The sequence below is a fragment of the Dendrobates tinctorius genome, unplaced genomic scaffold (genome assembly GCF_039654945.1).
Source record: "Dendrobates tinctorius isolate UK_male_01 unplaced genomic scaffold, ASM3965494v1 ptg000293l, whole genome shotgun sequence".
In the NCBI taxonomy this organism is placed as follows: Eukaryota; Metazoa; Chordata; class Amphibia; order Anura; family Dendrobatidae; genus Dendrobates; species Dendrobates tinctorius.
Window position 1 is genome coordinate 6,364,397 of NW_027361960.1, and position 26,275 is coordinate 6,390,671.

At 44.1% G+C, this 26,275-nt stretch overlaps 1 protein-coding gene across 1 annotated transcript in view; it reads right to left on the reverse strand.

Annotated features, from left to right (window-relative positions):
• CAPN9 (calpain 9) overlaps nucleotides 1-2,615 on the reverse strand; it is a 305,702-nt gene extending 303,087 nt beyond the window's left edge. The window contains exon 1 of the mRNA XM_073560090.1: nucleotides 1,932-2,615. Coding sequence (XP_073416191.1) covers nucleotides 1,932-2,144 — 213 coding nt within the window. The 5' untranslated portion in view covers nucleotides 2,145-2,615. The remainder of the gene's footprint in view (nucleotides 1-1,931) is intronic.
• Nucleotides 2,616-26,275: the final 23,660 nt, after the last annotated feature.

The window sequence follows — 26,275 nt, forward strand, 5'->3', positions numbered from 1 at the left end:
CCAACTCAATGGCCCTACCAAAATGAAAAAAGGAAAAAGTGCCTGCTTAACTCCAATATGTTAGGTAAACTATGCCCAACCAATTCAACTCTCCCCGCTGTTTTTACATTTGACATTGTGTACTTTGTCATGAACTTTGTCACTATTTTTTCAAACATAAAAATCCTTTTCCACTAAGTAATTTCATCAAATTGCCTTTTTTTCCAAAAATGTTTTATGGTTTCACATACGTCTTGCATTAGTAGCCGAACACATTGCAATGTTCATGCTTGCATGGTGGAAGCAAAGCTGAACTTTAGGATCCTGAAAAACATAGCAAGTAAAGCAGCAAAACCTACTTTCTGTCTGCAGCTTTTTTTAATGCCAAGAGATTAGGTTTCATCTGCAGAAAAAAGCAACGTGTGAACAGAGACTTAGATGCAGAGATTTCTGCATTTCTTGGCAGGAAAAATGCAGAGTTTGGTATGTGCGTTTTAGGTGCAGATTTTTCCCTACTCACTAGTATGAGTGAAAACTGCAGCAAAAATGCTGAAAGAATTGACATGCTGCAGATTTAGGCTGAGTGCACACATACTTTTTTGCCCTGTGGATTTTTCCGCACAGAATTGAAGAAATCCGCAGGTCAAATGACCTGCATTTTTCCTGCGGATTTCTTCCATTTTTAATGCGGTTTTTGTGCGGTTTTCCACTGCGGTTTTCCCCCCGCGGATTTGGAGACAGGGGAGGTGAAAAACCGCACAAAAGAAGTGACATGCTGCAGATTTTGTACCGCAGGAAAACCGCGCGGAAAAATCCGCAGTGTCTGCACAGCGGTTTTTTTTCATTGATTTAAATGCTACTGTACATCACAATGCGGATATGCAACGTTTCTGCGCGGTAAAATCCGCTGCGGATCCGCTGGATATCTGCATCGTGTGCACACAGCCTAATATCAGCACGAAATCTGCAGGTCACAAATAAGCAACGTGTGCATGAGACGTCAGGATTCTCATTCACTTTGCTGGCATCAAGAAACCTTTCAGGTTTTTGTGATAAATCTGTACAGAAAAAAAAGCGACAAATCTGCACAGGACCTTAAGGTAGGAGAGGAAAAACATATTTTGAACTTTAAATGGTAATGCGGCGGCTCAGTGATGAGAACTGTTATTTGTTTTTTTTTGTTTTTTTCTTTGCAGTGCTGGCATTTCAGAGCTCCATTGTTGGGGCTGGTGGGGCACCTGCTATAATGTGTTTGTAATATATTATGTATAAACCTTGGATGCTGATTATAAAATATATTGTCCTGTACGTGTTACCGCTTACAACTTGTGTATGTGTTAGCCTTTACTACTGTAGTGTCGGGATTATTAAGATTAAGGTGATACAAGATGGTTACATAGCTCCAAACAGTTTTATTGATATTGGAGACAATATTTGGCTTACTAGATGTAGTAAATTCAATAATAGACACATACAAAGTAAAGGTCCCCCATAAAGTTTAGACTAACACTGGCCAGATCCCCCAATATTTGTTCCCCGAGATAAGCTGCCATTAGAAAAGTCTCGGCAGAGTGAGCCCTCCTGTGTAATAATAATAATAATAATAAATAATAATAATTTTTATTTATATAGCGCCAACATATTCCGCAGCGCTTTTATGGGAGAGTCGTCTGAGAAAGCTGATATTAATCAGCCAAAAGTTATCTAATATGTATGGGGAACATAAAATCCTTTGATTCTTGTGGTGGAAACCATTAGTTACTTAATGAATTAATATATGCTTGAAATGAAGAGACTAAATTGCAGCACTGAGCATAATGTCATCAAGACCACGAGGAAACCTTTCTACAAATAATCTTATTGGAAACAATGATAAAACCAATGATTAGAGGCTTGTGGCAACACCCAATTACATAATATATACATTTTTACATACTATTTCTGTTTCTCACCTTAGGCCGTTTCCATACAAACGGGATGTTGGGTTTCTCACTGTAGAACAGAGAGGAATCATTTGCTTTGAAGTCTTCATCTTCAAACAGAATCCCTTTCCTATTACACTCGTGTCTGAGCTCCTCATAAGTTTTTCCAGAGGAGTGAATACTTTTAGCTGTACTGGGAAGGCTAGGTTCTTTGTCTCTCGGGTCTTGGTAGATGTATGGCATTCTCAGAGCAGATAATTGGTGTCAAATTGGCACAGTTTGCAAAATGTAATAACTGAGCAGTGACGAACAAATGAACTAGATGACACAGCCCCACGCATACAGGTATTGCACACTGACAGCTGACAGGCAGTGAAGTAGAGTGGACTACCTGAATTATTCACTGAAGGGTGAATAAAACAAACATTCAAGAAATGTTTGCTCCTCCTTACTTTCCACCTGTTAGACAAGGGGAAAGGTGCCTTCAGCCAAAGATAAGGCTCTGCAGGAAACACCCAGTTGTGCCAACAACATACACTTTCTCTTTTTTCACTCTCAGGATGAAAGTTGTATAAGAAGACACACAAGTTTTCTTCAAGGACTAAAAGCAGTTTACTATCTCCAACTGCCCTGTGAAATGTTGCCAGTAAAGGAAGGATCCTTCTAAAAGAAAGTAAATAGATTGGACCACAATCGCCTGACATTGTGTGTCCTTCCCCCACACACAATTCTGTTTTGAGAAAAGAGCAGAAACAGGGGAGGTCATATCATTAATGCAACTTGCACTTCACAAAAACCCGTCTGACCTCTGTGATTGCAAACAAAGGTTTCTGTACCAAATATTAAGTTCTGTTTTTCTATTGTATCAAATACTTATTTCAACAATAAAATGCAAATTAATTATGCAAAAATCATACAATGTGATTTTCTGAATTTTATTTTTAGATTCTGTCTCTCAAAGTTGAAGTGTACCTGCGATAAAAAGTACAGACCTCTCCATTCTTTGTAGGTGAGAAAATTGGCAAAATCGGCAGTGAATCAAAAACGTATTTTCTAAACTGTATACTGTTCTTGCACGAGGGCACTTTTCTGGTGCAAGCACTGAATGTGCGCACATACCCTAATGGGAAAATATGTCATCATAAATACAGATTTTACTTATGAATTAAGAGTGAAAAATAAATTTAGAAAGAAAAAGCTGAATTGTCTGATAAGATATTTGACAAAGTTCCTTATCTTCACATGTACTAATAAATTATATAATGTATGAAATAAAAGTGAAAATAACGGTTAGGCCGGGGTCACACTAGAGAGGAATACGGACGAGTGAGAGGCGTTAAAAGCACGCATTACACATGGACCAATGATTCTCTATGGGGCAGCTCCCATCAGCCGTATATTTCTCGTCTGTATTCTACGGTCCGTGCCAATCGCAGCATGCTGCGATTGTCAGCATACTACGCCTGTAGTACGCCAATGCAAGTCTATGGGTGCTCAAAAAATATGCATTACACACGGACCAGATGTGTGACTTGCGAGAAATACACACCCAGTGTCCTTTAGAAAAGCCGGCAATTCAGTGCGCGATACAGTAAAATCACACTGACAGGTTTTATAACACAAACGAAAGAATAGATATAGACACACAAAATACATACATATATATATACACACATGTCATTGAGACACATATATATATATATATATATATATATATGTTTATATTTCACAGAGTTCTTCATAGCAGAATAGCCGCTAATTCAATTGCCGGCTTTTGTGAAATCATTCCCCAACCCGACATGAAATGACACATGGTTTATTTCATGTTTTGTTTTGTATGTCTTTCATTAGTAATTAGATGAGGGTTGATGTGTACAATTTGGGAGGTGTAGGTGTTAATTTAAGGGGTTCATTCGTTGTTAAAAAATGTGTGGGCTCCCGCATTGACAAATTACCGCGGGACCCCACAAATTTTTTTACAACGAATTAACCCCTTAAATTAACATCTACACCTCCCAAATTTTAAACATCAACCCTCATCTAATTACTAATGAAAGACATACAAAACAAAACATGAAATGAAATGGTTTACTGTATGTAAACCATGTGTCATTTCATGTCGGGTTGGGGAATGATTTCACAAAAGCCGGCAATTGAATTAGCGGCTATTCTGCTATGAAGAACTCTGTGAAATATAAATATATATATATATATATGTGTCTCAATGACATGTGTGTATATATATATATATACATGTATTCTATGTGTCTATATCTATTCTTTCGCTTGTGTTATAAAACCTGTCATAGGTCTCCATTATATGTCCATTTTGCAAGGCAAGCTGTGGAGAAAATCTCAGCACACAGATGGCATACGGATTACATACGGATGCTTACATGCGCAAAATACGTGACCACACCTTGCTTACGGATGACATACGGAGCACTATTTAGGGGCCATTCATCCGTATTACGCATGTAAACTACGGACCGTATTTTGCGTCGGTTAGTGTGACCTGGCCTTACTCTGATAGAGATGAGTGAACCTTTCAAGATTCAGTTCAGATTGGCGAATTTCCGGATGCTCACTGAACAGCTCGTCGAACATAACCAAACTCCATTGAATTCAATGGGAGCCAAAACCAAACGCATAGACAATACCTTCAGGATGGCCCAAAAGCTGCTAAAATAGCTCAAATTAGAGTCAGACATCAGGATAAGTGGAATCAATTGACTCACAGTAAGGCCAGCATCACAATAGAGGGAAAAACCTACGAGTGAGACACAAAAACAACGCATTGCACACGGACCAATGTTCCTCTTTGGGGCAGCTCCCATCAGCCATATATTTCTCGGCTGTATTTTACAGGCTGAGAAAATTGCAGCATGCTGCGATTGTCAGCGTATTCCTCCAAAAATACGCCAATGCAAGTCAATGGGGGCGAGAAAAATATGGATTACACACGGACCAGATGTGTGACTTGCGAGAAATATGCACCGGTGTCCTTTAACAAAAGCTGGCAATTCATTTTGACATCACACTGACATGTTTAATAAAAAAACGAAAGAATTGATATATACACATAGAATACATATATATATACACACACATGTCATTGAGACATATATATATATATATATTTCAGAGTTCTACATAGCAGAATAGCCACTAAATCAATTGCTGGCTTCTGTAAAATCATTCCAAAACCCGACATGAAGTGACACATGGTTTACATACAGTAAACCATTTCATTTCATTTAGTTTTCTATGTGTCTTTGACTAATAATTAGCAGCGATGGACCGGGGACAAGTGAATATTGGATATACTTACCCCTCCTGGTGCGGTATCTGCAGCCCCGCTGCTCCCACGGTCTCCCTTCCTTCCTTCAGCGGTCACGTAGTACCGCTCATTAAACTCATGAATATGCACATATTCATGAGTTTAATGAGCGGTACCACGTGACCGCTGAAGGAAGTAAGGTGTTAGGAACGGCGGAACGCACTAAATAAATAATAAAGTGCGTTCGCCGCTCGGGGTCCACTGTGCAGTAGGTGTTAAACAGCTGCTAGACAATGGCAGACGCGCTATGTGGCGGTATATTGCACGCGGGTTATAACGCCACCCGATGGGCGCTGGGCGTACTCTGTTAGCTTCACAGAGACGCCTAAGGCAATAACATAAATATTGAGCCTGTTGGACTCTCAGGTCTCATAGAAGTGCACGCACAATATAAGGTCACAGGAGCTGGGCCCTAGGCAGAGGGTCAGAGTCTGTCTAGACCTACCGTGCATGCGGCATCGCAACTGCGGATGCCAAGAGGAGCTGCAGACTGCAGCGTGGCGATAGGCACTGCCGCTAATTAACAGTGCCCGATAGCAGGTGCACTGTCGGACACTAGCACTGTGGAGGATGCTGATGTGACTTGTAGCTTGCCACTGGCTGGCGCAGACTCTAAACCTAAGTCCCTATACACACTCATAATATCAGAGGAAGGGGATCTTAATGAGTCATTCGCAGGTTCATGCATCCATCATCATTCACACAGTAGCAACTAGAGACTATACTAGCACATGGCCGAGCGGCCATGCGGACCTTTTATAGCCATGCGCCTCCGGGACCTTCCAGATCTCTGAGATGGACCAATGAGATGTGGAGAAGGACCTGAGCATGTGACTCCCGATCTCCAATGGGAGATCGTCTCGTGAGCATGCTCAGTGGGGCGACAGAAGGACTTCGCCTCTGGAGCGATTTGCTGCTGAGCAGCCTGCATTGCTATTGCTGACCCAAAGGTGGCAGCAACAGCCAGACCCACAGAGCAGGTCTGGGCAGAGCGTCTTGAATGCCGGGACTGCTGAGCAAACTCCTCTGCGGTCGATAGATAATGGGAGACTGCAGAATGTGAGTGTTATGAATGGGTCACCGAGGAGGAAAAACCTAAATAAGCTAAGCCCAGAAAAACCAGAGACTTTGGTAACTATGCAGATTGCAGATCCCTGATCCTAACCACACAACTAGCAGCAGTCGTTGAGCGTACCTACGATGAACCTAGACGCCTCATCACGTCCGGAGGACTAAATAAGCCTAAAGCAAGAAAAGGGGAAAACTAACTGCCCCAGAGCAGACCTCAGAGGAATAGACAGCCCCCACACATGTATTGACGGTGAAACAAGATGAAAACACAAACATAGGCAGGAAAATAGGCTGAGCAAACGATGGGGCCCAAGCTAACTAGAAAGGATAGGAAAGGAAAGACACTGTCAGCAATCTGCCAAAAACCCTACAAAAATAATGTCCAACACTTCTGATAACAAAATTAACTATGAAGTCACTAGACTTCTCCTACTATATCAGCACTCTGAAATATTCTGAGACAGAGCAAAAAGAGGCCAATCTAATAAGGGACAAAAAGTAAATTGGCAAATACAGATAAATAAGAGTGGAAATTCAGCACAGCCCCAGCCGGGGCTGGCTGACCACACAAAAAAACTGAATAGACCAACAAAATCAAGTGTGAACATTAGCAGAAAAACTTAGCTTGAGCTGACTGGAGCAGAGCTGAGAACCAAGACCTGACAAGCCAGAAGGAATCACCAGCACCAGAATAGGGCGTCGGCTGTCTTAAATCCAGTCTGAGATTCCTGAGGTCCAATCGTCATCCTCATCAGGTGGCAGAACTCCACTGATTAAATCAGCCTCACTACCTCCTGTTACCACCAGAGGGAGTCCGGAAGGAGAACTCACAACTGGTAGACCAGAAAATGAACTCACAACAGTACCCCCCCTTGAGGAGGGGTCACCAAACCCTCATCCACGCCATCAGGCCGATCAGGATGGGCCCGGTGAAAAAGTTACAGAAAAAGGGTGACATCAAAGTGGCAGAACTAGCTCTATTGTTCCGCGCGAATTCGGCCAAGGGCAAAAATGAGACCCAATCATCCTGATCAGCAGATATAAAACATCTTAAATAAGACTCCAAGGTCTGGTTTGTTCTCTCAGTCTGTCCATTGGTCTGGGGATGAAACACGGAGGAGAAGGATAAGTGAATTCCCAGATTGGAACAAAAGGCTTTCTAAAATCTGGAAACAAACTGGACTCCTCTGTCGGACACAATGTTCTCAGGAATCCCATATAACCGAACCACCTGTTGTAGAAACAAGGGCACCAACTCAGCGGAAGATGGCAACTTTGGGAGTGGTACAAGATGGACCATCTTTGAAAATCTATCACAAATCACCCAGATAACAGTCGTTCTCTGAGAGACAGGAAGATCAGAAATAAAATCCATTGAGATATGGGTCCATGGCCTCTTGGGCACCGGCAGGGGCATCAGCAACCCACTAGCACGAGAACAAGGTTTAGATCGAGAACAAGTCCCACAGGACTGTGCAAAGTTCCTGACATCACGAGATAAGGCAGGCCACCAAAAAGACCGACTCACCAAATCTCTGGTACCAAAATTACCTGGATGACCAGCCAATGCGGAGTAATGAATTTCAGACATCACTCTCTTTCTCCACTGGTCAGGAACATACAATTTTCCCATAGGGCAACGCTCAGGTTTATCCTCCTGAAATTCCTCCAGGGCGCGTCTCAAATCGGGCAAAATGGCAGAAAGAACTACCCCCTCACCTAGGATGGTAGTAGGATCGGTCACATTAAGAGAATCAGCAAAGAAACTCCTAGAAAGGGCATCTGCCTTAACATTCTTAGTGCCCGGAAGAAAAGAGACCACAAAATTAAAACACGTGAAAAACAAGGCCCATCTAGCCTGTCTAGGATTCAAGCGTTTGGCCGACTCCAGATAAATCAAATTCTTGTGATCGGTGAGGACCACAACTTGATGTCTAGCTCCCTCCAACCAATGTCTCCACTCCTCAAATGCCCATTTCATGGCCAACAATTCCCGATTCCCCCCATCATAGTTGCTTTCAGATGGGGAGAACTTTTGAGAAAAGAAGGCACAGGGATTCATCTTAGAAGTCACAGGGTCTTTTTGGGACAAAACAGCTCCTGCACCAATCTCAGAAGCATCTACCTCCACCTGAAATGGAAGTGAGACATCAGGCTGCCATAAAACTGGAGCTGAAGTAAATCTCCGCTTAAGCTCCTGAAATGCTGAGACAGCCTCAGGAGACCAATTCAGCACATCAGCGCCCTTCTTGGTCTGATCAGTCAGTGGTTTGACAATACCAGAAAAATTACCTATAAATTTACGATAGAAATTAGCAAAACCCAAAAACTTCTGGAGGGCCTTCAAAGAAGTAGGCTTAACCCAATCATAAATGGCCTGTACCTTGGCCGGGTCCATTTCAATCGTCGACGGAGACAAGATAAATCCCAAAAATGAAATCCTCTGTACACCAAAGAGGCATTTCGATCCCTTAACAAACAGGGAATTCTCCCTCAAAATCCGGAGCACAGTCCGGACGTGTTCCACATGAGAATCCCAATCACTAGAAAAGATCAAAATATCATCAAGATAGATGATCAAAAACTTATCCACTCCACAAAGTCACGGAAAATATCATTCATAAAGGACTGAAAGACGGGGCATTAGTGAGCCCAAAAGGCATCACCAGGTACTCAAAATGTCCCTCCAGAGTATTAAACGCCGTCTTCCATTCATCCCCATGCTTGATGCGAATAAGATTATACGCCCCCCTGAGGTCAAGCTTAGTAAACCAGCAGGCACTCTTAACTCTGGAGAATAAATCAGACATCAGAGGTAACGGGTACTGATATTTAACCGTCATCTTGTTAAGGGAACGATAATCAATACACGGTCTCAATGAACCATCTTTCTTAGCCACAAAAAAAAAACCAGCACCTAAAGGTGACGAGGATGGTCTAATAGGACCCTTCTCCAACGACTCCTTAATATAGGATCGCATAGCATCATGTTCGGGTCCTGATAAGTTGAAAAGCCGACCCTTGGGAAATTTACACCCAGGCCTCAACTCAGTTGCACAGTGATAACTCCTATGAGGAGGCAAAGACGCAGACTTACTCTCACTAAATACATCAGAAAAATCGGCCAGATAATCAGGAATATCATGAGACTGAGGAGAGGTGGAGGAAACAGGAGCGTCCCTAAGAACACACTGACAACCCCAACTCACCACAGACCCAGATTTCCAATCCAAAACTGGATTATGAGTTTGCAACCAGGGAAATCCCAGAACAATAGTATCATGCAAATTATGCAGCACCAAAAATTTACAATTTTCTTGGTGGTCTGGGGCAACTCGCATTATCACCTGGGTCCAAAACTGAGGTTTATTCTCCGCCACAGGAGTAGCATCAATACCCCTCAAAGGAATAGGCGTCCGCAGAGGCGTCATAAAAAAACCACAACGTTTAGCAAAGTCCAAATTCATCAGATTCAGAGCTGCTCCTGAATCCACAACAGCCTTAGTGGAAAATGTGGATAAGGAGCAGATCAGAGTAATTGCCAAAAGGAACTTAGGTTGTACACTGCCCACAGCAAATGTGTGTGCAAAGCACTTCTCTCGTTTAGGGCAGACAGAAATAGTATGAGAGGCGTCTCCACAGAAAAAACACAGCTTATTACGCCTTCTAAACTCGTGACGTTGCGCCCTAGACAAAACCCCATCACATTGCATAGGTACAGACTGTCACGGTCAACGTGTGTCTGGACGCAGATGTTACCGCAAGGCGAACCCATAACACACGTGACCCTGGATACAGCGCCTCCAGTGGCGAATTTAAATAATAAGGGGGAACCTGGGAAACATTAACAATGGTGGGCCCTGCGATAGGGAATGGGGACATGGAGACCTCCTGCACTCCACTGAGCCAGTGTCCCTGCACTCCTCACATTCCCTATACAGGCTCCGCACCTGTCGCCGCACGTGAACCTTAAACCCTTGCTCGCACTGACCCTAAACCCTCACTAGGGAATTGGGCGGTGCGGAGACTAATCCCACCACTGCACTAGAGACACACATGAGGGAAAGAGACAATACAGGGGGACACCACTTAGCTTTATGCTCTGTGCTTATGCTCCTGCAACAGAGCCCTCCACCTGCGTGCGTCTTCTCCTCCACCCGGATCCTTCACCATAACAGGATCCTTCACCATAGTGCAGCCTTGGAGCAGAGTCCACCACCAGTTGCTGCTGCTTAGTAACAGAGTCCCAAAGATGAGTTCAGCTTCTGCCACGAAGTCAAGCATGCTTGAGTTCAGCTCAGCAGCCAAGTCGCACATGGTGAGTGCTACTCTCCATAGTCGCCACTCCACCAGTCCATGCAGACACTTCCTGCCGACACCATCACTGCGACTCCTCCACGCCATGCCAGCAATTCCTGCAGACACCATCACTGACACACGTCCCCCCTGGCTAAGCTGCGCAGGACTCCTCCTCAGCTCCATCCTTCCACCAGCCTCTCACCAACTCAGAATCAATCAATGAATGAATATCACCAGCACACCCTGAGACTCATTTATAGAGCCCCACATCTGATTCATAATTACATACATATTAAACCCAAACTATCATGCGATACCACTAACCACCACCGGGGCAACTCAGAATGAATGACACCACATGTGATAATTCCAAAGGCCACCGGGGGCAATCACGTCACCTTGCCAAAGGAAAAAAGTTCACCCTGTGCTTTTAAAACTGTCAGATCCACTTCAGATCATGACACAGACGTTTGTTCAAAAGGTGGCAGCGCCTCCCATGTAGTTTTACGTTCACGTAAACGCCGTTCAACTTGAATGGCTAATGACATAGAATCATCCAGACCAGAGCGAACAGGAAATCCCACCATAACATATTTTACGGTTTCTGATAAACCCTTCCGAAAGAGAGCTGCCAATGCACTATCATTCCATGTAGTAAGGACCGCCCACTTTCAGAATTTTTGATAGTATAGCTCTGCAGAATCCTGACCCTGGTTTAATGCCAACAGGGTTCTCTCAGCTTGATCAACAGCATTAGGTTCATCATACAACAACCCCAAGGCTTGAAAAAATGCATCCACATTAGTCAGAATAGGATTTTCAGGTGTCAGAGAAAAAGCCCAATCCTGGGGATTTCCGCGCAGCAAGGAGATGACAATTTTAACCTGCTGCGCAGAGCTCCCCGATGAGTTAGGCTTCAAGGCAAGAAATAATTTACAATTATTCTTAAAATTCAGAAATTTAGACCGATCCCCAGAAAATACATCAGGAGTAGGGATCTTAGGTTCAGCAGCATGTGACTGAATGAGGTAGGTGGAAATTCCCTGCACTTCAGTAGCAAGTTGCTCTACATGATCAGACAATTGCTTAATCTCCATTAGGAAAAAAAAAATCCTCCTACGGCCCCAGAGAAAAAGAGGAAAAAATACATAAAAAAAAAAAATTCTGACACTTTTTTTCTTTAACAACTTTATCCTGCTTTTGAGTTCCCTAGAATCTGCGGTATGGCTGGTGATTCTGTTATGAATAGGTCACCGAGGAGGAAAAACCTAAACAAGCTAAGCCCAGAAAAACCAGAGAGGTTGGTAACTATGCAGATTGCAGATCCCTGATCCTAACCACACAACTAGCAGCAGCCATGGAGCGTTCCTACGATGAACCTAGACGCCTCGTCACGGCCGGAGGACTAAATAAGCCTAAAGCAAGAAAAGGGGAAAACTAATTGCCCCAGAGCAGACCCCAAAGGAATAGACAGCCCCCACACATGTATTGATGGTGAAACAAGATGAAAACACAAACATAGGCAGGAAAATAGGCTGAGCAAACGATGGGGCCCAAACTAACTAGAAAGGATAGGAAAGGAAAGACACTGTCAGCAATCTGCCAAAAACCCTACAAAAATAATGTCCAACACTTCTGATAACAAAATTAACTATGAAGTCACTAGACTTCTCCCACTATATCAGCACTCTGAAATATTCTGAAACAGAGCAAAAAGAGGCCAATCTAATAAGGGACAAAAAGTAAATTGGCAAATACAGATAAATAAGAGTGAAAATTCAGCACAGCCCCAGCTGGGGCTGGCTGACCACACAAAAAAACTGAATAGACCAGCAAAATCAAGTGTGAACATTAGCAGAAAAACTTAGCTTGAGCTGACTGGAGCAGAGCTGAGAACCAAGACCTGACAAGCCAGAAGGAATCACCAGCACCAGAAAAGGGCGTCGGCTGTCTTAAATCCAGTCTGAGATTCCTGAGGTCCAATCGTCATCCTCCTTATCAGGTGGCAGAACTCCACTGATTAAATCAGCCTCACTACCTCCTGTTACCACCAGAGGGAGTCCGGAAGGAGAACTCACAACTGGTAGACCAGAAAATGAACTCACAACAGTGAGGCTCTGGATTCCTGTTGAGCCGCAGCACGAACCCGATGCATAACAAAAGGGAGACTGTTGGAGAAGTGGGGGGGCCGAAGAGATGCGTCAGGGGGGTGAGTATGATCTCTGACAACCCCGCTCCCCCTCCCCCGCCGACCCCCAGGTATATGACTTGTGTATAAGCCGAGAGGGGGACTTTCAGCCCAAAAAACTGGGCTGGAAATCTTGGCTTATGCGCGAGTATATAAGGTAAGTGAAATAAATTGGTTTACTGTATGTAAATCATGTGTCATTTCATTTCAGTCTTTGTATTGATTTTACCGAAGCCAGCAATTGATTTAGCAGCTATTCTACTATGTAGAACTCTATGAAATATAAATATATATATGTGTCTCAATGACATGTGTATATATATACAGTGCCTTGCGAAAAGTATTCTGCCCCCTGGAACTTTTCAACCTTACCAAATGTAAATTTTTGGTGAAGAATCAACAAAAAGTGGGACACAATTGTGAAGTTCAACGAAATTTATTGGTTATTTTAAATTTTTGTGGAAATTCAAAAACTGAAAAGTTGGGCGTGCAATATTATTTGGCCCCTTTAACTTAATACCTTGTTGCGCCACCTGTTGCTGCGAATACAGCTGCAAGTCACTTGGGGTATGTCTCTATCAGTTTTGTACATTGAGAGACTGAAATTCTTGCCCATTCTTCCTTGGCAAACAGCTCAAGCTCAGTGAGGTTTGATGGAGATTGTTTGTGAACAGCAGTTTTCAGCTCTTTCCACAGATTCTCTATTGGATTCAGGTCTGGACTTTGACTTGGCCATTCTGACACCTGGATACGTTTATTTGTGAACCATTCCATTGTAGATTTTGTTTTATGTTTGGGATAATTGTCTTGATGGAAAACAAATCTCCATCCCAGTCTCAGGTCTTTTGCAGACTCCAACAGGTTTTCTTCAAGAATGGTCCTGTATTTGGCTCCATCCATATTCCCATCAATTTTAACCATCTTCTCTGTCCCTGCTGAAGAAAAACAGGCCCAAACCATGATGCTGCCACCACCATGTTTGACAGTGGGGATGGTGTGTTCAAGGTGATGAGCTGTGTTGCCTTTACGCCCAATATATCATTTGGCATTGTTGCCAAAAAGTTTGATTTTGGTTTCATCTGACCAGAGCACCTTCTTCCACATGTTTGTTGTGTCTCTCAGGTGGCTTGTTGCAAACTTTAAATTACACTTTTTATGAATATCTCTGAGAAATGGCTTTCTTCTTACCAGTCTTCCATAAAGGCCAGATTTGTGCAGTGTACGACTGATTGTTGTCCTATGGACAGACTGTCCCACCTCAGCTGTAGATCTCTGCAGTTCATCCAGAGTGATCATGGGCCTCATGGCTGCATCTCTGATCAGTCTTCTTGTTTGAGATGAAAGTTTAGAGGGATGGCCGGGTCTTGGTAGATTTGCAGTGGTATGATACTCCTTCCATTTCAATATGATCGCTTGCACAGTGCTCCTTGGGATGTTTGAAGTTTTGGAAATCATTTTGTATCCAAATCCAGCTTTAAAGTTCTCCACAACAGTGTCACGGACCTGCCTGTTGTGTTCCTTGGTCTTCATGATGCTCTCTGTGCATCAAACAGAGCCCTGAGACTATCACAGAGCAGGTGCATTTATACGGAGACTTTATTACACACAGGTGGATTATATTTATCATCATTAGTCATTTAGGACAACATTGGATCATTCAGAGATCCACAATGAACTTCTGGAGTGAGTTTGCTGCACTGAAAGTAAAGGGGCTGAATAATACTGCACGCCCCACTTTTCAGTTTTTGAATTTCCACAAAAATTTAAAATAACTAATAAATTTTGTTCAACTTCACAATTATGTCCCACTTGTTGTTGATTCTTCACCAAAAATTTACATTTGGTATCTTTATGTTTGAAGCATGATATTTGGGAAATGGTTGAAAAGTTCCAGGGGGCCGAATATTTTCACAAGGCACTGTATATATATGTATTTTATGTGTCTATATCTATTCTTTCGTTTGTGTTTTAACCTGTCATTGGGCTCCATTATATGTCCATTTTGCAAGCCGGCAAGAAAATCTTTGCATACGGATGCAATACGGATGTCATACGAGTGCTTACATGCACAAAAAAATGCAGCCACGCCTTGCCAACGGATGACATATGGATCACTGTTCAGGGAACATTTCTGCGTATTATGACCGTAAAATACGGTCCGTATTTTTATACGTTGTGCCTGACTCCATCCTAAAAATGTTAAGCAGGTAGTTCCCTGAAAGTAATTGCAGGCCTGCCGTTCTGGGAGCCCTACTGCTACAGGCAACGCACATGAAGAAGGCCCCACTTGAAGTCCAACCATTTCCAAAAAGATAGCAGCAGACAGCCATGGGCCATGCATGAGACAGAATCTGTCCCAGTGTTTACAGTTTTGAATTTAAGTTCAAATTAAGATGTGGGAGAGGGACCTGTGTAGGCCTGTTGTGCTGGAAGCCCTGATGCTTTATACAACAGCTCAAACTCCTTTTCTGCTCAGCCACAGTCAGGTGGCACAAATATCAGCTTCATAGACTACTATTGTTAGAAACATTTAGGATAGTAACACAGGTAGTTGACTGAAAGTAAATGCAGGCCTGCTGGCCTGGGAGCCCTATGGCTACAGGGAGCACACATGAAGGTGACCAAACTTGGAGTCCAAACACTTCCAAAAATTAGGGACACCAAGAAAAGTGGCATCAATTGACCTTCTTTAGAAATGGTATAATGTGGTTTGACACACTTTCCACTACAGGCAATCCACCAGATCGAGACCCAACTTCGTGATACCACATTTTAAAAAATTGTTAGCAACATCAGCAGCAGTAGCAACAGCAGGCAAAGACGCCATAACAAAGGTGTCACAGACTGCAAAAACACGAGATCAATGCAGCACACTAAAAACTACCTCATTGCCTCTTCTGAGATCCATGACTTGCTCATCTTGTTGGAAGTTAGGCGATCTACACTTTTCAAGGAATGAGCTTATCTGTTAGGACAACACCAGCAGCTTTGAAGATGCATCATGAGAGAATGGGCATAACAAAACCTCCAAGGCATGACAGACAAGCTCAGGTCACTCTTCCATTTTTGAAGACCAAAATGCAAAATGGTCCAAATCACCCCCTGATGGCATTGAAATTGAGCTTGAGATACTCTTGCACCATCCTCATCAGTTGTTCACTCTGTATTTACTGTTCTGCTAGTGCATGGGCAGGTCTAAAAAATGTGTGAAAGACTCAGAAATTGCTTCTACCACTTATGCTGCTGCTACTAAGATTTTGCATTGATGACTCCCGGGGTTGGAAGTCTAGAAGTGTGATGCACACTGTGCACCTCACTTCTGTCTTGGGGAAAACCACTCTTAAGTTTGTCTACAAGCGTGTTTTGATACTCATGTGTCCATTTCCAGGGGGAAGAAGCATCTGGCAAAATTTACTCTTGTACTGGAGATCTAATGGGCATCATGCTGCAGATACTGTAGTACAGCAAGAAAGTGCTCATGTGTCATGCGCTTCCATGAGGTCCAAGTCCATGTCGTGTTGGTGGCGGTGTAACACTCAAGCTTGCTTCTCTTTCCCCTCCCACCAACCATGGACAACAGAGAGGAGATAATTATCCTCTTAATCTCCTGACTTTTGCACACCCATCATCTCTTCCTTCTTGTCCTGCTCCATTTGTTCCTCGGCTCCTCCACCTCCACTAACAGTTTTTCTGGTATTATGAACCCCCTTTGATCACTGTAATCTAGACTCCCATTGACACGCTTGTGTGATGACAGTCCGGAACATAGAGATATTGTTATCCTTTTTGCATCCTCCTCTGCTTTGTCCTCTTCCTCTGGGACCATCACCTCCTCCCGCAGACTGTTCAAGGGTTCTCCAGCATGTAGATGACTGGAATAGTGACGCTGATGACAGCATTGTCAACGCTAACCATCTTAATAGTAATTTCGAAACTGTGCAGAAAGGTGCAGTGGTCCTTTATCTCTGCCCACTCTCCAAGCGTGATTTGCACCACGTCCGTACTGTGTCGGCCCATGCTATGCAAAATGACATACTGCACCAAAGCTCATCATTGCTGCCACAATAGGTGTAACATGTGAAGAGTGAAATTCCATAGCGTCAGCACATCGCATATCAACAGGTTAACTGGTAAGCCAAAAGACCTCTGTAGCAATGCAAGTCAATGACCCGTGGGGTGCAAAAGGCAGAAGTGAGCACACATCGACCGTTTTTTCTGCAGCAGCGCACCAAGGCCAGGATGGTGGCGGAGGAATTGTTGTAACACCAGATTGAGGATATGAGCCATGAAAGGCATGTGTATGAGGTTGCCCCAGCGTGGGGCAGCCACCAGGTTAGCACTATTATCACACAACACCTTCCCTGGCTCCAGGATCAGTGGAGACGGCCACTACTCAAACCCAGCCTGGACAGCTTTCCACAACTATTGAGATGTGTGACTGTGATCTCCATTTTATATTAATTTAACCCCTTCACGACCCTGGGTTTTCTATTTTTGAGTTTCTGTTTTTTGCTCCCCTTCTTCCTAGAGCCATATCTTTCTTATTTTTTGGTCAATATGGCCAAGTGAGAGCTTGTTATTTTGTGAGATGAGTTGTACTTTTGAACGACGACACCATTGGTTTTGCCATATAGTGTACTGAAAAAGAGGGAAAAATATTCAAAATGCGGTGAATTTGCAAAAAAGTGGAATTCTACAATTGTTTTTTGTTTTCTTACCATGTTCACTAAATGCTAAAACTGACCTGCCATTATGATTCTCCTGAAACCAAACATGTATAGGTTCTTTTCTATTTAAGCAGTGAATAAAAAATCCAAAGTTTGTAGAAAAAAAAAAAAAAAACCCTCATCATTTTTCGAGACCCGTAGTGCCTCCATTTTTCGTGATCTGAGGCTGGATGATGGCTTATTTTTTGTGTGCCGAACTCAGGTTTTTATTGACACCATTTGGGAGTAAGTACAATGTTTTGATCGCCTTTTATTGCATTTTAATGCAATGTTGTAGTGACCAAAAAAACCTAATTCTAGTGTTTTGCATTTTTTCTCGTTACAATGTTTACCTATCGAATTTATTATTTTTAAATATTGATAGATTGGGCGATTCTGAACGCTGTGATACCAAATATGTGTACAGTATTTTTTATTATTTTGAATGGGGGGATGATTTGAACTTTTATATTTTTTTTTTTTAATAATTTTAAAAACTTTTTTTAACTTTTCATTTGCTTCAATAGCCCCCATGGGAGACTAGAAGATGCGATGATCTGATCGCTTATGCTGCAGCCCCGCTCTGTGTAGCAGAAATGCTCACTTGCTAGAAGCGCCGATGGATGGGTGACGCTCATACAGACAGGCAGCATTTCCATGGCCAACAGATTGGAAATGGTGAAGTTCAAGTTCTTAGCTTTGGCATGTGTAGGAGAAAACAATCTTTTTCGTGACCACAACTGTGGGACCAAGGGCTGGCTGCTGTGCTGAGAGAGGGTGGAGTAGGGTGAACACGGGACACTGAACTGTGAGTGAGGTGCAGGCAGAGATCTTATGGTGGATTGAGAAATATGTGGTGTGCTCAGTGTCTGAGATTGGTCAAAAACAGCACTTCCACTTCCATAGCAGCTGACAGGCTCTCACTCACCCTGACTGTAATGGGTAAACAAGTGAAGGTTCTGGAGCCATAGACCTGTGTGAGAACACCTGCCACAGTGACGGAGGAGGAAAAACAGCAGATGCAGTTGATGGGGTGGCCATTGATAGGTGAGATCTACTAGGCCGCATTTTAGCTCAGTGATTCCCATACTAACGTGCATGTGCTGGTTCATGCATGCAGTAGTCAAGTTATTGAAATTTTTGCCTATAGTGAGTCATTTTTTTTACAAAGTTGGCAAATAACGTGAGTTGGGTCATCCTTTGTGGTCTCAAAAAAGGCCCAGGCTAGGCAACCCTAACTGCCCCTGCAAACTGCAGACCTGAGAATACTGATGGCCAAAGCCAGAGTTGTGGCTGAGGATGCAATGCTTGTTGTGATTGCATCACTTCGTGTCTGTGAAGGAAGCCGCAACGTAACCTCTTTGTGTTCCTTCTCCAAATTCCTCTGCTGAGCTACTCGGCTGCATGGCTCGGGGTTAACACCAAGTGGGTTCTACAACTTCATCATCATCCTGATTGTTCTCTTTGCCCTAAGAGTTACCATCTGGGTATCTGAGTCTCTTCAGGATCACCTCCACCCCTGTGGGTTACCATTTGGTGATGAGGGTCTGGATTCATCTTGGATCCTACTTTGTCAGGTCCCAGACCAAACTGAAAAAATTTTGAGCACTGGTGTAGATGCTTTCCTCCTCTTGAATCTTTGGAGCAGACCTCTGATGCCCATGGAATAGAATGTGCAAACAGTTCTGCAAGCTCACCCACCTGTGGTTCCCCACAGTCAATTGGGCGGTTGGAGAGTTGTGACATTGGGGGAATCAAGTGTAATTGGGGTACCACCTCTGAGGACTGTACTGCATATAATTTTAAGATGGAGGAGGAGGAGAGGCCACTTGATGCAGCGCTTGCCATCCACTGGAGCACATGCTATTACTGACCCTCATCTACAAGGTGTACCGCTATGCGGGTGACAAAAAAGGGAGTCGAGTAGTCCATTAAGAAACAGAAGTTGTCAGTTGGTTTGAATAGGATGAGTTGGTGTTTGCGTTGTAGAGCTTTCAGTAACATTACCACCTGCCCCACGTACACTTCAACCACCATAAATATTACCGCTCCTCCATGACCACGGTTTTTACCCATCATGTTGCATGTACCATTCCCCTCTTTTAACCAGCTATTTCACAACCCTAGGCCCATACCCGTCAGTCATCTGTCACTAAATTAACAATCAGTATTTATGTTATGAGAAAGTGTGGGTGGACAACAGAATCAGCACAAAGGATTCAGATGCTGAAATGTGGACTCGTTTCTGGAACACACAATTAGCACAAAGAATTTAGATGTGGAAATGTGGACTGCTGGCTTGACCATACAGTTAGCACAAAGGATTTAGATGCTGAAATGTGGACTGGTGTCTGGACCACACAATTAGCACAAAGGATTTAGATGCTGAAATGTGGACCGATGTCTGAAACGTACAATTAGTACAAAGGAATTTAATGCTGAAATGTGGACCGAAGTCTGAAACGCACAATTAGCACAAAAGATTTAGATGCTGGAAGGTCGACTTGACACAGGATCCTACATATCTAAACTAGGTAACAATAAACCATGTAGCTAACTATTTGACTACTTGCAGCAGCCTCACTACGCTGTTACACTGACAAAATGGAGCCGAAGCCACATGTCCACTTTTAGTATGATGAGGTATTTCCTGATGAAGGAGTCTATTGTACTCTGAAACGCTTTGAATAAAACCACAATTATTAATACATCTGGACTTGCAGTGATTCAGCAGCGCAGAACAGTAGCCACGCTTTCTCCCATCTTTGATATCTAACGGCCGGTCCTGTTGGACCAGTGGATCTGCTGCAGTGAATCTTTTTTATGTTTTATTACAGCTACGTCTGGTGAGTGCAATCATAATATATTGGCCACCTGTATCTCAGATAAGACCCTATTTTGTGCTATTTTCGCCAACAGATTTTCATAAGATGCAGAGAAGACAGAGAGCTTAGCTTAATTTTTCCATCTTCTCCATTGTCTCTGTGTGTGTATATCTGACTGCACTCGGATAACATAGCCTTGTATAGGTGCATATGGTCTGATTTCTGGAGCACTCGCTGCATGCTGCCATTGACTTCTTATGCAGGTCTGCATTGCCCCACAGTATAACTTTAGGGTGAGTGCTATCCGTTAAACCATCGCAAAGCACTCGGCCGTGGTATACGCTAATGTGAACCAGCCCATAAGCTGCATCAGTCAGGTGACTTGTACAACGTATCATCGTCTGTGTTTCTGATAGCGTCCTGCTCAAGTCATCGACTGCTGCAGCATATTACAGAACGCAGTGGTCCTGGAGCTAGTGATCACAGTGACGTCATCACTCCTGGTCCCAGTGCACACCTCAGAGCAGGATCCTGTGCAGCATTATAATCAGTGACTGCAGGTATCATTTATTTCATTATTTCTAGTGAATCCAAGCTGCCATGTAATATTATATTTAGCTCAGATAACACTGTTCAAGGGGAATTCTCAAGATTAGAAGATATCACTTATCCACGAGATAATTTTCAGATCTTTGGTGTCCGACTGCTGTGGCCACCATCAATCCCAAGAATCAGGGCTCCAGATCCCCAGCTGAATGGAGCAGAGATTGATCATGTGCACCACCAGTCCATTCATTCTTAATGGGAGCACCAGAGATTGCTGAAGCACAGTGCTTGGATTATTTTCTATTAGACTGAGTGGAGAGTTAGTGCGCATTGTCAACCTCCACTCCATTCATCCCAGAGTTCTTTAAAGTCCCGATTCTTGGAATCGGTGCAAGGCCACAGTGGCAAGATCCCCAGCGATCGGAAAGTTATCCCTTGAGTAAAGGATAACTTTTAAACTTGAGAACACCACTTTAGCATTCAGAACGGGTCCGTATTTTTGCAGCTTTATGTTAATAATTTCTGATTCGATTGTGAGTCTTATGACCCAAACTTGCAGCTGTATGCTTTTAGTGCTGCATTTTCAGACCAACACTCAGATCAGGAATTGAAGCTGAAAGTCATCTGGATTAGTCTAGAGGCCCCTAGATAGGATCAGATTGATTTTAGGGTTGTTTGTCCATGTGAAACACTTGTGGTACCTGTGTGGCATCTATGTGTACATGTGCATCATCAGTGTGCAGTCCATGCAACATCCATGTGGTGTCCATGTGACACATACTAGAATAAAAATGACAGATGTTAAGATGTTAAAGATGTGCAAAGATATAGATAGATAGTTACGCAAGCAAGAGAGATAGATAATAGATAGGTAGATGATAGATATGGGTCGCCCTCCCAGGGCTGTGGGGTATTCGGTACCGGGCCGGTCTCTCGGATGGAATTGTCACAGCAGCGGTGACCCGGTCCATGGCCCTGGGCACCCAAGTAAAAGGGGAGATTGAATGGTGTTTTGTAGTGGAAATGAATAGTTTGTGACGCCACCTGTGGTGTTCGGCAAGGGAGGTGTTAAGCCGACGCTGCATGCAGATCCTCTGGGACTGATGGTGTGGTGCAGCAATGATGTTATAGCCCTCCACAGGCAGGGCTGTAGTCCCAGGGCAGAGTAGGTGAGGTGACACGTAGATGGTGTAGTGTCAGGTGCAAAGGATGTAGCAGTGCTGGGCAGGTTGGCGCAGGAATAAGTGGAGGACACCAGGGCATGTAGTTCCAAAGCTTTACTCACAGTCTGTTGTACAAACAGGTGCCTGCCTCCGTGCCGTGTCCTCCGGGTCAGGGACTCAGTCAACCTCCAGGCCAGATGGAATACTCCTTTCCAACACTCTGCCAACATGTGCCTTTCTGAACGTCTCCTCTTATAGCGCCTTTGAGTGAAGTACTCCTAGTACTGAGTTACACTGGAGTTCCTCCTGTCTGATGTTCTTATGAACTCTACTTGTACGGCAGACAGCTGTAGCCTGCTTCGGGGACTTCTTGCTACTAAGTCCCGGCTCACTAATATGTTGCTGTTGTGCCCCCAAGACTTGTGTGGGAATAAAGTGGTCACTACTTGTATTCCTCCGGTGTCTGCTGCAGGACCATTAGTATCCATACAACCTCCGGGACCGGGCCCTGGGCTTGCGCTTAGAACTTCTAGGAAGGGTTCTCTTCTAACCCACGTCCTCTGTTCTCTTTTACTCCTCACGTTCCGTACTAATTCTTTCTTTCTATGGAGAATCAGGCTTTCAGTCTTTGTTGCTCTCTCTCTCTCTTTCCCGTGCCATCAGACCCAGGTCACTGGGATCTGCTGCAGCACTTCCATCCATCTATCCCTCTCTCTGGGGATCTTCTTCTCTCCAGCTCTCCAACCAACTAATTAACTAACTGTTGTCCTAAATTCTTCCCGCTCCTTGTAATGTAATCTAACTCCACCCACCTCCCTGCACGTTTTGTGTTCCAAGCAGGGAGCCACCAATGGGTGCTTTGCTATACTCCAAGCACGGAGCCGCCAAAGGTGCTTTGCTACACTACTTTGTGGTGTGGGGTGCAGATGTTGGAGTGTGGTCAGGAGTCTCCACCTTACCTGGATGGTGAGATACCACACCTCAGGAGGAGGTGTAGTACCTCTGTGGCAACTGAGCCTCAGGGGCGCCACAGATACATAGATAGGTAGGTATCTGTTAGATAAGGCAGCACAGTGGCTCAGTGGTGAGCACTGTTGTTTTGCAGCGTTGGAGTCCTGCGTTCAAATCCAACCGAGGACAATAACTGCAAGGAGTCCTTGTGTTTGTGTGGGTTTCCTCCGGGTTCTCCTGTTTCCTCCCACACTCCAAAGACATATTGATAGGGAATCTAGATTGTGAGCCCCAGTGAGGACAGTGGTGATAAAGACTGTATAGTGCTGTGGAATTAATGTGATGTAAAGCAGCGGTGTCCACGCTGTGCAGTTATGAGGCATTGATCCTAGCAAGTTCAAAAACAAAAAGGGTTTTAATGTCCAACAAAACTCACTCAGTGCACAGCACGCTGTATCTTCTGGATCACAGCCAGGAAGCAACAAAACAGTCCGTGGCCAGTTGCCATGAGCGACCGCGTTGCCCGGGTATGAAAGGGGTGCCAGACCTTGGCTCAGCTTGGCCCTGTGTTGCCTCACACAGGGAGCTCTGCAGACCACTGCTCTGTCTCTATGCAAGTCAGAACTGACACACCCAAAACTCTTTCTGCAGGGTTTTTTTTTCCTTTTTCCAATCTGTGGCCATAGGCCACTTATAAGACTTGGGCTGGAGGAAACGGACCGGACCCCACTACCTTCCTGCAGTCCGTTTCAAAAATAAAAGCCCATACCGGGTTTTCCTGAATAAACTCCTTGATCCAAATAACTTGACCAGGCTCAAACTCACTTTTATTCTGCCCTGCGAGTCACAGGCACACTGCTGCGACGACAGGGCACTCCAGCAGATCTAATACGCTTCTGAGCGCATTCTGGGGGACACATAGCGACCCTCACATATGACTTAAGTTGCTGCCTCACATTGAGTAGTATAAATTTTTAATTATTGCCTTGTGTGTGTTTGTTACTGGCCATGTATTAAGCTAATGAATGAAAAAAACAACGTGGGGTCCCCCTTGTTTTTGACAACCAGCCAAGGTAAAGCAGACAGCTTCAGACTTAAATTATCAGGCTGGGAAGGTCCCTGGTTATTGGGCCATTTGCAGCCTAATATTACCAGCCAGCAGCCGACCCAGAAGTGACACATCACATTAGCTGAGCCAATTCTGGTGCTTTGCCTGGCTCTTCCCGATTGCCCTGCATAGACATCTCTAGGAACCATGTGTACATCGGCATGCACATTGTATGTCACAGTGACTCACCGGCGCCTGTGCAGAAGATTTCTGAATGCAGTGCCCATAGAAGATAGGATGAGGTACGTATTTCTGAGGGAGTGCAGTTTTCTGGGGCCATATCTGATGTACATGGGAGGGGGTAAGTATTACAATGAGGAGAGGAGGCAGGGATTTCTTGCAGGAACCGCATGCCCCGGAGCCTGGAAGAAATCATTAGCATAAAGACAGAATATAACATTTCTCAACAAGACCATTAATGAAGCATACAGGTAGGACTAGTGTAACATTTATATTACCTGTATCCCATATTAATAGATCATATATGACACAAAGGTGACAGATTCCCTTTAAGCTAATCTGAGGCCCTTACAAATAAATAAAAAAATAGTTTTTATATACACTGCTCAAAAAAATAAAGGGAACACTTAAACAACAGAATATAACTCCAATTAAATCAAACTTCTGTGAAATCAAACTGTCTACTTAGGAAGCAACACTGATTGACACTCAATTTCACATGCTGCTGTGCAAATGGAATAGACAACAGATGGAAATTATTGTCAGTTATCAAGACACACTCAATAAAGGAGTGGTTCTGCAGGTGGTGACCACAGACCACATCTCAGACAGACCAATGGTTTATGGCTGGTGTTTTGGTCACTTTTGAATGTTGGTTGTGCTTTCACACTCGTGGTAGCATGAGACGGAGTCTACATCCCACACAAGTGGCTCAGGTAGTGCAGCTCATCCTGGATGGCACAATGTGAGCTGTGGCAAGAATGTTTGCTGTCTGTCAGCGTAGTGTCCAGAGGCTGGAGGTGCTAACAGGAGACAGGCCGGTACACCAGGAGACATGGAGGGGGCCGTAGGAGGGCAACAACCCATCAGCAGGATCGCTACCTTCGCCTTTGTGCAAGGAAGAATAGGAGGAGTACTGCCAGAGCCCTGCAAAATGACCTCCAGCAGACCACAAATGTGCATGTGTTTGCATAACCGGTTAGAAACCGACTCCATGAAGATGGTCTGAAGGCCCGACGTCCACAGATGGGGGTTGTGCTCACAGTCCAATACCATGCAGGACGCTTGGCATTTGCCACAGAACATCAGGATTGGCAAATTTGCCACTGGCGCCCTGTGCTCTTCACAGATGAAAGCAGTTTCACACTGAGCACATGTGACAGAGTCTGGAGACGCCATGGAGAGTGATCTGCAGCCTGCAACATCCTTCAGCATGACCGGTTTGGCAGTGGGTCAGTAATGGTGTGGGGTGGCATTTCTATGGAGGGCCGCACAGCCCTCCATGTGCTCTCCAGAGGTAGCCTGACTGCCATTAGGTACCGAGATGAGATCCTCAGACCCCTTGTGAGACCATATGCTGGTGCGGTTGGCCCTGGGTTCCTCCTAATGCAGGACAATGCCAGACCTCATGTGGCTGGAGTGTGTCAGCAGTTCCAGCAAGATGAAGGCATTGAAGTTATGGACTGGCCTGCCCGTTCCCCAGACCTGAATCCGATTGAGCACATTTAGGACATCATGTCTCGCTCCATCCACCAACGTCACATTGCACCACAGACTGTCCAGGAGTTGGCGGATGCTTTAGTCAAGGTCTGGAAGGAGATCTCTCAGGAGACCATCCGCCGCCTCATCAGGAGCATGCCCAGACATTGCAGAGAGGTCATACAGGCACGTGGAGGCCACACACACTACTGAGCATCTTTTCCTTGTCATAAGGCATTTCCACTGAAGTTGGATCAGCCTGTAATTTGATTTTCCACTTTGATTTTGAGTATCATTCCAAATCCAGACCTCTATGTGATATTCATTTTCATTGATAATTGTTATGTTTTATTGTTCTGAACACATTTCACTATGCAATGAATAAAAATTTGCAACTGGAATATTTCATTCAGAGATATCTAGGATGTGGTATTTTAGTGTTCCCTTTATTTTTTTGAGCAGTGTACATTATATATAGTGTATATATGTATATCAGCCATATCATTCATTTTCTGCAA